The sequence below is a fragment of the Camellia sinensis genome, chromosome 8 (genome assembly GCF_055761805.1).
Source record: "Camellia sinensis isolate YWXY chromosome 8, ASM5576180v1, whole genome shotgun sequence".
Taxonomy (NCBI): domain Eukaryota; kingdom Viridiplantae; phylum Streptophyta; class Magnoliopsida; order Ericales; family Theaceae; genus Camellia; species Camellia sinensis.
In genome coordinates this window covers 140,311,605-140,326,475 of record NC_138968.1, presented here as the reverse complement: position 1 = coordinate 140,326,475, position 14,871 = coordinate 140,311,605, and the positions used below count along the sequence as shown (strand labels likewise).

The 14,871-nt window shown below is 33.2% G+C and overlaps 1 protein-coding gene across 1 annotated transcript; it reads right to left on the bottom strand.

Annotated features, from left to right (window-relative positions):
* Nucleotides 1–713: 713 nt before the first annotated feature.
* Nucleotides 714–7,388, bottom strand: LOC145797155 (uncharacterized). The gene is made up of 6 exons (XM_082883587.1): nt 7,041–7,388; nt 6,417–6,500; nt 5,395–5,536; nt 5,007–5,307; nt 3,739–3,909; nt 714–3,603 (listed from the first exon to the last, which is right to left on the bottom strand). Exons 4-6 carry the CDS (start codon nt 5,121–5,123, stop codon nt 3,502–3,504), a joined length of 390 nt encoding a protein of 129 aa, XP_082739713.1. The 5' UTR covers nt 5,124–5,307; nt 5,395–5,536; nt 6,417–6,500; nt 7,041–7,388; the 3' UTR covers nt 714–3,501.
* Nucleotides 7,389–14,871: the final 7,483 nt, after the last annotated feature.

Below are 14,871 nucleotides of genomic sequence, written 5' to 3'. Positions count from 1 at the left end.
TATCAGCAAGTCTAGACTTGTATGCAGATTTTTTGTATTCAAACCATGTAAACTCTTTGTACAAGCTGTCTTCTCCTTCCATGAGTGAAGGCAATGGGGCTATCTTTTCACTCAATGGTGGTCCTCCAAAATATATCATTGAAACCCTTGATTTCAAACTGTTCCCTATAACTCTATGCCTTACACTTTTAAACCTCCCATTGGTCATCACCTGCAAAACCGACCAGGCACATTTCAAAACCAAAAAAATTACCCACTAGCGCAATTCAGAAAATTAAACAAACAGCAAAAAGGTTTGAGTATAAAGAATGTGTAATTCATGAGGAGCAACATTAAAACCTCTAAAGCATAGTTTTCCAGTCAAACAATTCTCTAGCTCGAACCCCCAGATAGACTATTTTGCTGAGCTTATAATCGATTTACAAATATGTAATTACAAATATGTAATTTCAATCCAAGAAACCTCCATAAGACAGCGCCAAATTGGATCCAACTCTGCATAGTAAACTCCGAATACCTACAATCACTGTAAATCACAGTAAATCACAAATATCAGTTGAGCTCAACAACTACTATCAATAGTCAAACTTAAAATATCTCAATTTACAATTTATTCCAGAGTTTAATCCCTTTGCCACTTGGATAACTATGACTTTTCAACCAGCTATAGACTCAAAGTAGGTATTTAAAAAAATAATAAGAAATAAGGCTTCCATATTCTTTAATCACATTGTTTATGCATATTTTTAAATGCATTGTTTATTCATATAAGGTGAAAATAGGGACCTAGCAAGATTTTCTCCACCAGGAGAGAGTGATGATGCAACATTTGCATGAAGCACCTAACGTAAATTTTGCTACACTAACATAAACCAAATCAACATTTTATGGCTAGATTGGCAAATTTTTATCATTAACTTCATCAAAAGAGTCTAGAGAAAACAACAGTGCATTTCCAGTTCCAATACAGCAAACTGGATTACCAAAAAAAATAAATAAATAAATAAAATTAAAATTCTGAATGCAATTTTACAAGGGACTTCCTGAAGGAGGAAACCATAAAACAACAATGCAGTCCAAATCGCATTTCTCTCTGATAAATAAAATAAGCAGTATTCATCTGGATTAACTTTCGCCAGTCCTGAACCATTGCATCTAAATCATATAGAAGAAGAGCTCGAGTTCAATTCATTATCCAGCTGAAAGAAACAGAGTGGTACCCATTTTTCTAGGATTAAGAGATAGGCAGAAGCACTATTTCCAAAAAGGGTTGAAAGAATCTACTCCATTCTCCTCCCAATGATAGGGATTCATGTTATCTATCCATCCGGTATTGAATGAAAAAAGGCAGCCAATCCCTTCATATGCATAACTATTATATCTCTTTTGTAGCTGTCGGGAAACATTTGATTGTTTCACAGTCAAATTAGCAATTACTCTTTTATGCTATATATATGTGTGTGTGTGTGTGATTCACATGTTTCTAGCTCAAGTTGATTCCCTCAAATACACATTAATGGATGAAGCAGAAGTTCCCAAAGAAAATAATGCCAAGGCAGCAGGTAATTGGATCCTTCCCAATAATTGCAGATACTTCAAAGTCATCCTATTGCATAAACAGAAGGTGTACAAATCACCCATTCAATCAGCTTCCTGCCAGCAATGAAATGATAAACGACTACTTGGAACTAAAAATCCTAATATCTTCTCGCTTTTTTTTTCAACGAAGAGCAAGAGCTAAGAACAGCCATCAGTCCAAAATTCAGAAAGGGTCATTTAGGAAGATGCACAGTGCATTGGTCAATTGTTAAGTTTGAGAGCATGAAGCATAAGTTCCCAAAGAAATGAATCCATCGGATTCATCAGCATCCCTCACATATAGTTGACTTCAGTTCGTAAGAAATTTGAAAAAAATAAAAATAAAAACAAGAAAGATAGATGGTTAAAAAACTGTAGAAATAATCAGTCACAAAGTTTTGCTTATCCCCTTAAAATCTGTACATGTGAATTTAGACTATTTAAGTGTATTAATTTAAAGTCCATACACCAAGTGTTCGTAACATTAGCTAAGCTACAGAATATTACAGTTCACAAACAATATTGTCAATTTTCCATTTCCATTAAGAATGAGGCATTAGTTTTTTTCCTATTAGGAGGTAATCTTGGAATTCAGAAAGTATTAACTCATAATGGCATAACCAGACACAAAAGTAACAACCAGGCCAAAAATTCCTATTCAGAAGAATTACATATTGGATTCCTTCAAGTAAGAAGGCTTTTGCCCTTAGAACTTGAAATGGTAATCACGTACGCAACCTAAAGAAATAGAGCAGCCAAAAGGAGTTCTACAATGTAACCAGTTTATTATTACTTAAAGACGACTAATATTAACGTTGACAATGGTAACTTGGAAGAAGGAAGAGGATGAAGGAAAAGCCTGACAATGGTAACCAGTTTATTATTACTTAAAGACGACTAATATTAACGTTGACAATGCTAATTTTATGGATTGAACTAAGAAAAATGGTAACTTAATAAGTACCTCTTGCCGTGCCAAATGATCCATATCCTTAGAAGAGCAAGGCCAAAGATCCATGAAACTATAACGTGATACAACATCTTGTAGTGAACTCTCTAAAGCTGATTGACTCTCTTCGCCTGTTCTGGAAAGCGCTTCTTTCCTTTTTTGCTCAACCTATGTCAGAAGAACAATTGTAAAGCTCAGACCTGAAAAATTTATAGATCTAGATTGGGTTATCCTTCCTCGTCCAAAACCCGCACCAAACACGATTTGATTCTTTATTCCACCCAAAACCCAACTCATCATACTAAAAAAACTCCAAACCCGTCCCATTAGGGTTGAGAAGGGTCAGGCGGTTAACCAGATCGATTTTTGCCATCCCTAATTACTATAACCACCTTTAACCCATGTAAGTACTAGGCAAAGAAAGGAAGCATTAGCAACAGGACACAGTTTACCATTTCATGTGATACGTGAATCAATATATATATAGCAGTGAAGCAGATTGTATCAAACAAAACACATTCTCATACATTGTCTAAAGAATGTATTAATTTTCAACCTTTTGGGAAGGAGTGTAATGACTGAAAAGAAATAGACATCATATATGTGGAAGAAGTGTACCTGGTTACTTGAGCAAAGAACCAATCTTATTCATCTGAAGAAAAAAATTTTAAAAAAAAATTTTAGGTGGAACAAATTTTAGGTGGGAAGGAGTGTGATGCTGAGAAATTGTAGGGCCAGCTCTGGACCTCAATATTCATCTGAAGAAAAAATTGCAGAAATTTCTTATTCACCTTAAAAAAAAACTCCCTATATTTATGTTATTTATATCAATAAAAATGCTGTAAGCACAGAAACTTTTCATAGAAAAGTGCATGAAATGTAGTGTTAGCAGCAATGCATTCATCTAGGTGGAACATGGCCCCATACAAGAGCGCAGTGCTACCACTTACACATTATTTTCATCCGGTACAGAATTAAGATAGATAAAAACCGGACCGAAAACCTTTTTTCCATATGTCACCAGGTTCAAATTTTACTATAAGATCTGGTCCGGCATAATGAGAAGTGACAAATATCTGATACACATGCAATTTTGATCAAGATTATGTATCAATTGGAGATAATCACCAAAAGCATTAATACAAATTAGTGAAATCAACATGGATCATGTAATTATTTGAAAGTAAAAATGGGTATGGGTTGTCACTTACAGCAAGGGTTGTTGGGTTGACATGGGAGGTTAGGTCTTGTTTGAAGGGTCCACCGGTTCGGAACTCATTGCTGGGTGTGATTTGCCAGAACCCCACAGGCTGGTCAAAGCATATCCACCCGTGAACCTGATTATCTTTGTCCTCAATTGAGTATTGGTACTTGTCATCCACCTGCACATCAGGAATGAATCAACATCTAAAACAATAGATGTAGCATTGCAATTAATGTCACATGGAGACAGGATCCACTATGCTCATCTCCTAGTTCTCTATTCCAAACTTCATCTCTACCACATGATTAGAATCAATGAAATTAGGTTTGAAAAAAAATAGAAACAGAAGATCTCGTGTGAGTTAGAAGCACCACCATAATCATCATTCACAAATTGTAAAGAAATAGTCATTTTGTAAGAAGGGTAAAGGAGGAAGATCATTTCATTCCATTCTATTTCGTTCTAGTGAACTAAACACTACATTCCTAGTAAATGAAAAGATAAAACGATATATTTGGGAGAAGTAATGCTATGTTTGCTTTATTGGAATGAAAGTAGAATGTAACGGGATGTTCATTCCTTGGTCTCTTAATGGAATGACCTATCACTCATCCAAACGAACCAAACACTACCTGAGAATTTGTTATAGAAGAAATGGCATGGAATAGTGAGAAATAATTTAATATTACCATTTAGGACTACTATATTTACAACCTATATATGTTGCTTTCATGTGTTATTGTGGGTCCTATTATTTTTAAACATGATGAATTATATACGTATATATGATATTTCATGTGTTCTGTTTTAACCAAGGAAAAAAGCTAAGCACCTTGGGCTCATCTGGGGGATCATACTGCAGAATCCAGTCCTATTAGTAGAGAAGATAAAGAAAATGAATCAACATGAACTATTATAGATTCCATCTTGAAATGAAATAGTTCAGTCATAACAATTGGTACTTTTCCAGTGTTCCTTGTAGACAATTTTTGCAACCTTTTCATACATCTCATGGTAGTAAATTAGATGCTTGTAAACAGTTTTATACAGAGTTAACTGAAATAAATAGAAAAATAAAATTTCACAGCAATGCCAACTAACAGCAGACATCACCATGGCATGCTTGGCAGAATTAATTTCATTTATCATCTAAAGGTGCAAAAGTTTTTAACTGCTATAAATCCCTTCCTCATTTTTTTCTTTCTGTTTGGGGTTGAGGACTATCATTGCTGGCATACCATATTCAACACCAACAAGCAAAAGAAAGTAACATACCACTGCAGGAATATCAAGACCGCGAGCAGCAACATCAGTACATAATAAGATGCCCTTCTCTGCTTTGCAGAAGTCAAAAAAAGTGGATGTACGTCTCTGCTGCTTTTGCTTTTCCATGGATATCAAAGCAATCTACATGAATGTATCTGAGAAGTTCAGAGTGGAACTTGACTGAGTTACATGAAGAGAAGAAAACCATCACTTTCTTTGAGAGATTCCTCTTCAAGAAGGAATACAAAAGAATAAATCTCTTGGCACTTGGCACAACACAATAGCCTTGCTGCAGCCCTTCATTAGTGACCTATAATAGCAGACATCTTATCAGGTTCTAGAAGCGGGGACTGAAGAAAATCACAACACATTGAATAAATTCCAACGATTAATTTACCTTCTTCCGTCCATCATCCACATCAATATAGACAGGAGTTGTTTAAAACGATAACCGAGCAAGATCCTCAACCTGAAAATTTATAAATATTTCGGCTTAAGCTTCCGTAAACACAGAATTTATAATTTTGGTGTTGGAAACACTTGCAATGTTCAAGCAACAAAATTAGGAAAGTCTTATCAGAATTTTATTCACTGTGAGAGTTTCTATAAAGAAAAGAATTCAGAGATATTGATAAATAAAAAAAATATTGAGTTCAAAACAATGAATGTTTACAATCTAAATAAACAACGGAAACAATAAAAGCATGTACAGAAATACATTCTTAGTCTGGGTAGCTAAGAATAGAGCTGTTTGCCTCTTCTGCACATCAGATAACATCTCAATTAATTCAGACACAATGAAAGACACCAAATATACACTTGTATAACATTTGTATAGGTGACAAGAAGTAAACTTGAAGCATTTCAGTTACTGCAGGAACAAATTAACACATTTTAAAATCAATTATGAAGCTTCAGGGGTGAAACGCAGCCAGAAAATTGATCCCAGGTGAAGGAATCAACAAGGCAATGCAGAAAGCAACAATCTCTCAAACATTAGATTTTCCTTCCCAGGTCATTCATTCACTCCCTTTGGGAAATCATATCAATTGGCATGTTTGTATAATCTAAACCATATGACTCAAAAAGGTAAAATGCGCAATTATCTTCATCAGGAGGAAAAAAATCATTCACGAGGCGTATATTTTGAAAAAAAAAAAGAAGTTTCAAATAGATATAGAACAGCCTACATCATTTTTTCAATTCAAAAAATTGAACAAGAATCTTTCAATTCAGAAGATTTTTTAGATTTTCCAATTAAATTATGCAGGGAGAATAAAAACAATCACATGATATTAATTTAATGAAATAAGGTGCTAAAACAATTTCATATCATATAAGGCCTTGATTCATAATAGCTGGCATGACACCCTGTACCACATTACAGTCAATAATACAAATGACTAAAATATGATTTACCTTTGGCAGAATCTTAATAATTTGCTTCATTTCTTCTTCAAAGTTTGCTTCCAATATCCTGTTGGATTCATCAATTATGAGACACTGCAAGTCCAAAAAAAGAAGCTTAAGGGCTGGTTTGGCAAGTTTAGAAAAAGCCTTATTATGTTGATGGGCTCATGTAAATCTTAAATATTTCTTTCTAAAATCATGAATAAAAATATCTTAATATGTTGATTTTGTTTTTGACCCCCAAAAAAAAAAAATTGCAAATATATACTTTTTACAATTAATAATGTAATTAGCAGAGTGTTCTTGCTGCCATTATTAAATTATTAAAGTAATTAGCAGAGTGTTCCCAATATATGAACCCAAATTAATTTATTCCAAATAGTTGTACAAGAATGACTTCAGCTATATATATACTTATATATTTATATTCAGGTCAGAATCAAATATCAGTTCAGATTAATTCAAATCAGTTCAGCTTGATTCAACAGGACATATAACATGATTCAAATATCAGTTCAGATTAATTCAAATATCAGTTCAGCTTGATTCAACAGGACATGTAACATGATTCAAATATCAGTTCAGCTTGAGCGAGAGAGAGAGAGAGAGAGAGAGAGAGACAATGGAGCTCACCGATCTGAATCGCTGAGATGAAATTTGATTTCGATTTTGATTTCGAGAGAGAACTGAAATGACTCTGATGAATCACCGATCTGTTTCGCTGAGACCGAACTGAATCTCTGAATCACAGAGCTGAACTGACAGAGATAATTAGGGTTTAGACAGCACAGAGAGAGAGAGAGAGACAGTCGCTCACTGATCTGAATCGATTCACCGATCTGAATCGATTTTGAGAGAGAACTTCGAAATGGCTTTGATGAATCACCGATGTAAGATCTTGGAAATGGCTCTGATGAACACTCACAAGTTTGCTGTCACCGATCTAAATCGATTTCGATTTTCAGAGAGAGAGAGAGAGAGAGAGAGAGCGAGTGAAAGTGAGAGTGAGAGCGAGAGTGAGAGTCAGATTCAAAATAAAGGTGAAAGAGGGGGAGGGAGCGTGTGAGACAAAGCCATTTCAAGGCGTTTATAAACGTCTTCTATTCATGAAACGGCGTCGTTTTGATTAGAGAAAAATGCGACGTTTATGAAACGCCGTTAAATATTACAAAAAGTGACGTTTTAAAAAACGCCGTTAAAAATACGCCTCCATAACTGATATTTCCTGTAGTGATTAAAAATTAAAACAGAGACAGCTTAAATAGAAGTGCAGGCATTGTTTCTCACATTCAGTGATTCTAATTGATGGTGCATGGAAAACAACTACTACAGATGCAGGTATTGCATGGATATGCCTGAATTCTGGGGGTCACAAACTATATCAACAGGCTTTAGCTGTGCAGCCTCTCCCTACTCCGTTGGCAGCTGAGGCAATGGCATATTGGGAAGCCTCAAGGTGGGCAAAGGATGCAGGGATTGAAGGGTTAACTATCCAAACAGATTGTCAAGTATTGGTCACCATGCTTCAGCACAAGAAGGAAGTACAAGATTGGAAAATTATGTATCTAGTTAGTGATATTATTAATTATAGTAAACAATTTAAATATGTTAGTATTTGTAAGGTAAGAAGGAATGTAATTCAACCAGCACATAAACTGACAATTGATGTTATTAAGTTTTGTATCTAATATAATGTGATGATTAGTACTCCAAAAAAAAAAAAAAAAAAAAGAAAAAGTCAACATTGGAGGGTCATATTGAAAATTAAAACAAAGTTAGACGATTTAAATAATAATAATAATAGCAAAAAAAAAAAGGTTTGGGGGTCACACTAAAAATTTGGTAAAAATTAAAAGGAATAATTGTTAGTTTTACCCTTTATTTTTATTTTTTTGTTCTAGTGTAATATTCGAGACTTGCTTATTATGTATCTACCTATATTATTCATGAAGACCAAATTTAGCATTCTTTGAAATCAACTTCGATTGGATAAAGAAGACCTTTATCACTTGATTGTCATTTTTTTTTTAATCTGATGCGTCTGCCAACTACTAATTATATATAATATATTATAAATTTTTGATGATATAAGATTGAAGTTGATATTATATTTTATAAATAAAGGAATAAATTACTTGTGTAAATATGACTGAACCACTATTCTAACCTGAACCAAGGTGAACTACAACAGGTTAGTTTGGTTTGGCATCTAAAAATTTAGACATGAATAAAATCTAGAATAATATGACTAGTTTTGTTTTGTTTTAGTACTAACTGAATTGACCGTTAGAAGACTCCAACAACGGTTTGAAGACTCTAACCCATCATTTTTTGTTGATAAAACTGAGAGTAAAAAAAATAATAATAATAATTAATTTTAATCCACTTACTTAGCTTGATATATGGATTATTAAAAAAATTTTGGTCAGGACTATTAAATGAATTTGGCCCAATTAACAAATATTTGAATTTGGACTTTATAGCAAATGTTTGAATTAAATTCTAAAAAAAGAATATGTATATTATTGTTATTTTTTTTAATGTTTTATAATTTACATGTAACCAAATAATATAAAAAGTAGAATAAATATACAAATGGCCGGACTAGCATAGGTTAGAATTCTATTCCAATCCTAGTTCAAAAATAAATAAGTTCATAATTTCAAGCTAATTCAGAATTATGGACTAAAATATTTACATCAAGTCTTAATAGTATAAAGCTACAATGCTTAGATCACCAAGCCAATGACCACCCCTAACCATGGCGTGGTGTTTTACTAATTAATTATTTATTGATATGTAGCGAAGATTTTTGACTTTTTTGGTTTATGTTTTCGATTGTTGAAAAAGACCTGAGAAACATAGTGACAATTTTTCAATCCTTATCTAGTTTAATAGAAAAATAAAGATGTGTATTGCAATAGATAAGGAATATCAAAGTAGTAATGACAATGACAATGGAAATAGTAAAATAGTAACAGTGACGATGACTCAATAAGTAGCCTCTAGCATATGAAAATTTTAAATATATATGTTCTTTTCGTTGATTAAAAAAAATAATCAACGGAAATAGCAAAGAAACAACAATTACAGTGGACCATATAGCTATATTATTATTTGGTAAATTATAAGGTAATTAGATTGACTTCTCTTGAAATTTAGAATCAATTATTTTTGCCCCACCATTCATAGGTAAATCTTTGTATCCAAAACTATTTATCTTCTTGTACCAGATGAAATAGAAATGATCACATAGGTAAAGAGATTATGTAGTCGTGTGCGTATCTAATTTTAATTATCCTTAAAATTATTATTCTTGTCATTGGTCAGATATATATCAACATGAAATTTTTAAAAGACAGAGACCTTATTGAAGTTATTTTAACCAAAAAAATTATTAAAAAAGTATTTAACTTATATAAAAATAATAATTAAAAAATCCTTCTCCTTCATTCTATTTTTTTAACTCATATTTTAGTCAAAAAATTAAAAAATTACTAAAAATGCCACTTTTCAAACCAACCCAAAAAATAATTAATCAAGACCGTTGTTCTCTAAGAAGAAGAAAAAGAAGAAGAAGAAGAACCAAACGAACTAATTGCACTGACGGTGGTGTGGTTTGTTAGGAAAGGAGAAAAAATTTATTAAACAGATATATGATAATTTTGGATATTTGACGGTGGTGTGTAAGGAAAGGAGAAAAAATTTATTTCAACGGTAATACCACAACAACATCTACATGTGTAGATCTATAAACATACTGGATTTTTCACAACCTGAATCTGATCCATTTATTTATTTATTTATTTATTTTTCAAACTATGTTTCCTTCATGCAAATTGAGGATTCTAAAAATTATGTTTGTAACCATAATGGATTCTAATTTGGAAAATAAAGGGGAAAAAAAAAACACACAGATAGCTAAAAATTTGGACAGCTTATATTCTAATAATTCCAAAAAAAGTTGATCTTCAACTTTTCAAACAAATTATATATCTCCATTGTAAGCATGATAAATTCCACAATATAAATGTGGAATGTTAATGGGATGAGTTGGAAAGATAAAAACAATTACACTATTAAGTGGTGATGTGATATCAGGTGTCAATGTAAATGATTGTTTGCTGGTGAAGTGGTGGTGGAGATTTGGATATGAAGACAATGCTTTATGTAAACATTGTTAGATAATGTCTCAATGGGATCACATAATTATGTGGTGTTATCATTTATAAGAAGCCTACAATTTAAGTGATTCAATTTAGTTAATTGGCTTAAGGATATATGTGTTATGGACCTAATGTGTAGATACTACTTGAGTAATTTCTATTTCTATGAGGGGCAGAAATAGAAATTAAAACATATTGGTTAAAGTTGGTTTTCATTCCTTTTGAACTTCCACAACCTTTCAGTTTTGAAAACCAATAAATAGAAATTAAAACCAATAATGGTTAAAGTTGGTTTTCATTCCTTTTGAACTTCCACAACCTTTCAGTTTTGAAAACCAATTACAACCTTTAAAAGGTTATGGTCCCTATTCCTTCCAATGGTGAAAAAGCTGCAATTCTTCTTCTAAATCCTCTCAAGGAGAAACATAAGGCACCAAAGGGGAAAGGATTAGAAGGCACTAACAAAGTCAATATCAAAGGTTTTATTGACAATCAGACGCTTCCGTTTAACCGTTCATCGATGGATTTAGGTATGTCATTTTGTCTTGATTTCTTGATAATACACATGGTAAATGATCCAAAGTGTAAAGTTTATGTTCTGAAATTTATGTTTACAAGTGGTATCAGAGCGGTTATATCATGTGTATTATCAGAATTGATATGCTTTATTCATTCTATTTAGTTTCCTGGAATCAGATTTTGTTTTTTGTTTTTCTGTTTTTTCCTCTGCTGCAAATTCTGTTTTGTTTTTTGGAAATGGAACATAATTCGGATGGGCGGTTCATTTTTCAAATGGATAACATCATGTGTTTAAATATATATATATATATATATATGTATGTTTAAAAACGGGGCCTCAAATGGATATATTGCATGTGTTAATATATTTATATCATGTCTATATATTTATTTTTCATGCGGTTTGATTGGTTCTTGGGTGCATGTGTGGTTTTTTGTATAACGGGTTTGGTTTCTGCACTGTTTTTCATTCAATGTATGAAACAAAGACAAAACCGTGGATTCTGTATTGTTTTTCCTGGATGTTTGCAACAGAGGATTTTGGAATTTAATAACACAATAAAGATGTGGCTTGGTTTTTTGGAATTTAATAATTAATTCTTGCATGTCATTTGTGAATCAGAATACCATTATGTTCTAATTTTCTTATCACAAATTGATTTGGAGTTTTCTTTTCACTTGATACATGTGATTTGTGGTTTAAAAAAAAAAATTATTTTTGGAACCGTCAATTATATTTACATATGTATATAATTGGGATTGCTGCAGATTATATAACATATACGGGGTCACAAATTTAGAAATTTAAATTTAATGTAATTTCATACAACGTCTACAGAAATTTAATTTTCTAACATTCTCAATATAAGTCAATTCAAACAAGATGTCACAAAAGTGATCTCTCTTGTCTAGATTGTTTTATATGGAATGTTTTGAAGTTCATGTCTGTGTATCTCATGCGGGTATTTATCGGTCCAAAGACATGATTAAGACTTGGCAGAATTACACACACATTTTGTGGTGATAAACATGTGCCAATTGTCAAGAAAACCTAATGTGAATAATAAATCTATCAAAAGATAGATTTGTTATTTGACATAACTTATTGTCAATGTTTGATCATTACAACAAGAATACCACTTACAGTTAATATCACTACCCAAAGGCTTGGTATTAATGTTGTGCTAGGTATCTTGAGATGTTGTCATTAAATTAATTTATTTAGAGATTATCTGTTTGGTAACTTAATGTGAGCATAAGTGTTTACTCCCATATATGCTCACATATAGGAGATCGGATAAGTTAGAGATCATTGGATATTCCGACTCCGATTTTGCTGGATGCCAAGACAGTAGGAAATCCACATCAGGCTATATTTATCTGTTAGCTGGCGGAGCAATTTCTTGGAGGTCTGCAAAACAGACGCTCATAGCTTCATCCACCATGGCTGCAGAGTTTGTAGCATGTTATGAGGCATCAAACCAAGGGATATGGCTGCGGAATTTTGTCACTAGGTTGCGTATTTTGAAAGGCATTGAAAGACCACTTAAGTTATATTGTGACAATAAGTCTGCAGTTTTATATTCCAATAACAACAGGAGTTCGACAAAATCAAAGCATATTGATATCAAGTTCCTAGTTGTAAAAGAAAGAGTGCAGAGTGGACAGATTTCCATAGAGCACATTGGGACAAACTCCATGATAGCGGATCCACTTACGAAGGGACTACCACCCAAGGTCTTTTATGAGCACACTGCTCAGATGGGTGTTGTTCTATTTGAGAACATTCTGGTTTAGTGGGAGTTTGTATTTATATTACTGCTTTATGTCAGCCTTGAGTTTTATCTATGTAATTAGATTAATTTCTGCAGAAATGAAATATTCAGTTTATTACGCTCTGTTACGTATTGTGAAGTATTCATCTCAATAAAGTTAAGTAGGACCAGTTGGAAATAGGCATGTATGGATCACATCACATGCAATTTCCATGCTACGCATCCATGATTGATCTATGTCATTTAGCTGTATTAGTATACGTGACCATTGATGGGTCGAGTTACGATTGATGTAACGAAGACCGCTTTGATCCTATATTAATATAGTTAATGGACAAGATTGTTTGGATACCCTCAAGTTATGATAACAAATTTCTGAGCTCACTAAAGTCAAGCACATTTTTCAGGATACATATGTGGTCCAGTGGGAGATTATTAGATAATGTCTCAATGGGACCACATAGTTAAATGTGGTCTTATCATTTATAAGAAGCCTACAATTTAAGTGATTCAATTTAGTTAATAGGCTTAAGGGTATATGTGTTATGGACCTAATGTGTGGATACTACTTGAGTAATTTCTATTTCTATGAGGGGCAGAAATAGAAATTAAAACATATTGGTTAAAGTTGGTTTTCATTCCTTTTGAACTTCCACAACCTTTCAGTTTTGAAAACCAATAAATAGAAATTAAAACCAATAATGGTTAAAGTTGGTTTTCATTCCTTTTGAACTTCCACAACCTTTCAGTTTTGAAAACCAATTACAACCTTTAAAAGGTTATGGTCCCTATTCCTTCCAATTGTGAAAAAGCTACAATTCTTCTTCTAAATCCTCTCAAGGAGAAACATAAGGCACCAAAGGGGAAAGGATTAGAAGGCACTAACAAAGTCAATATCAAAGGTTTTATTGACAATCAGACGCTTCCGTTTAACCGTTCATCGATGGATTCATGTATGTCATTTTGTCTTGATTTCTTGATAATACACATGGTAAATGATCCAAAATGTAAGGTTTATGTTCTGAAATTTATGTTTACAAGCATTTGATTTGCAGCATTTACAGAGTTGAGGGAGGTAGATGGTTCCCATCTTATGGACCTTCTGCTTTTTCAAGGATTTGGAGTGGTTATATTTCTATTGCTTTTTCCAATCCTTAGAGTTGGTTTTGTTGATCACATTAGATGGGTTGCCTCATCCTCAGGTCAGTTTATGGTGCATTCAGTCTTTATGGTCTGAGTCTGCCCTTGGGCTGAATGTCTCTTGTCCTGGGATGTTGTTGCATAATGTCACTCCTCATAAAGCTCAATTTTTTTGCTTGATTAGCATGGAAAGGAAGAATTAAGACTTCAGAGTTTTTGCAAAGAATTGGCGTGCTGATTTTGAATGCTAACGCTGCCTGTGTGTTTAGTAATTCTGATGCTGAAACTCTGGATCATATTCTGCTATTTTGCCCTTTTGTTTGGAAAGTTGGGCCTTAAATGATGAGTTGGCGGGGGGTTTCAAATGCGCAATACCAGGGTCAGTGGAAGGCTTACTACAATGGTGGCTAAGGTTTAAGTTTAGAAAGTTCGAATTGTAGATTTGGAAAATTGTTTTGTTCCTATAGCGGTACTTTGGTCTGTTTGGAAGCATAGAAATGATTGCATCTTTAGTAGCCATCAACCAAATCTGGGTGAACTGTGTGAACTTGTCAAAGTAAGAGTAGCTTTATGGGTAAAGCTTCATTCATCCGATATGTTCTTCTCAGTGAATGATTTTATCTCGAATTTGGAGCAGGTTACATTTTGTGTCAACGTTGGAAGGTGATGTTCGGTGTTTATGTCTCATGATGTGATCAGCTGCTGGTGTTATTGGCCTAAATTGGTAGTAGTGCAGTTTTGTGTGTGCGTGTGTGTGTGTGTTTGGAGTTGGAATCCCTTCAACTCTGTTCTTTGTGTTTTGACAATGATGTATTTTTCTGCTGTAGTCTTTGTTCTTTGTATGCTTTTGTTTTTGATGATTAA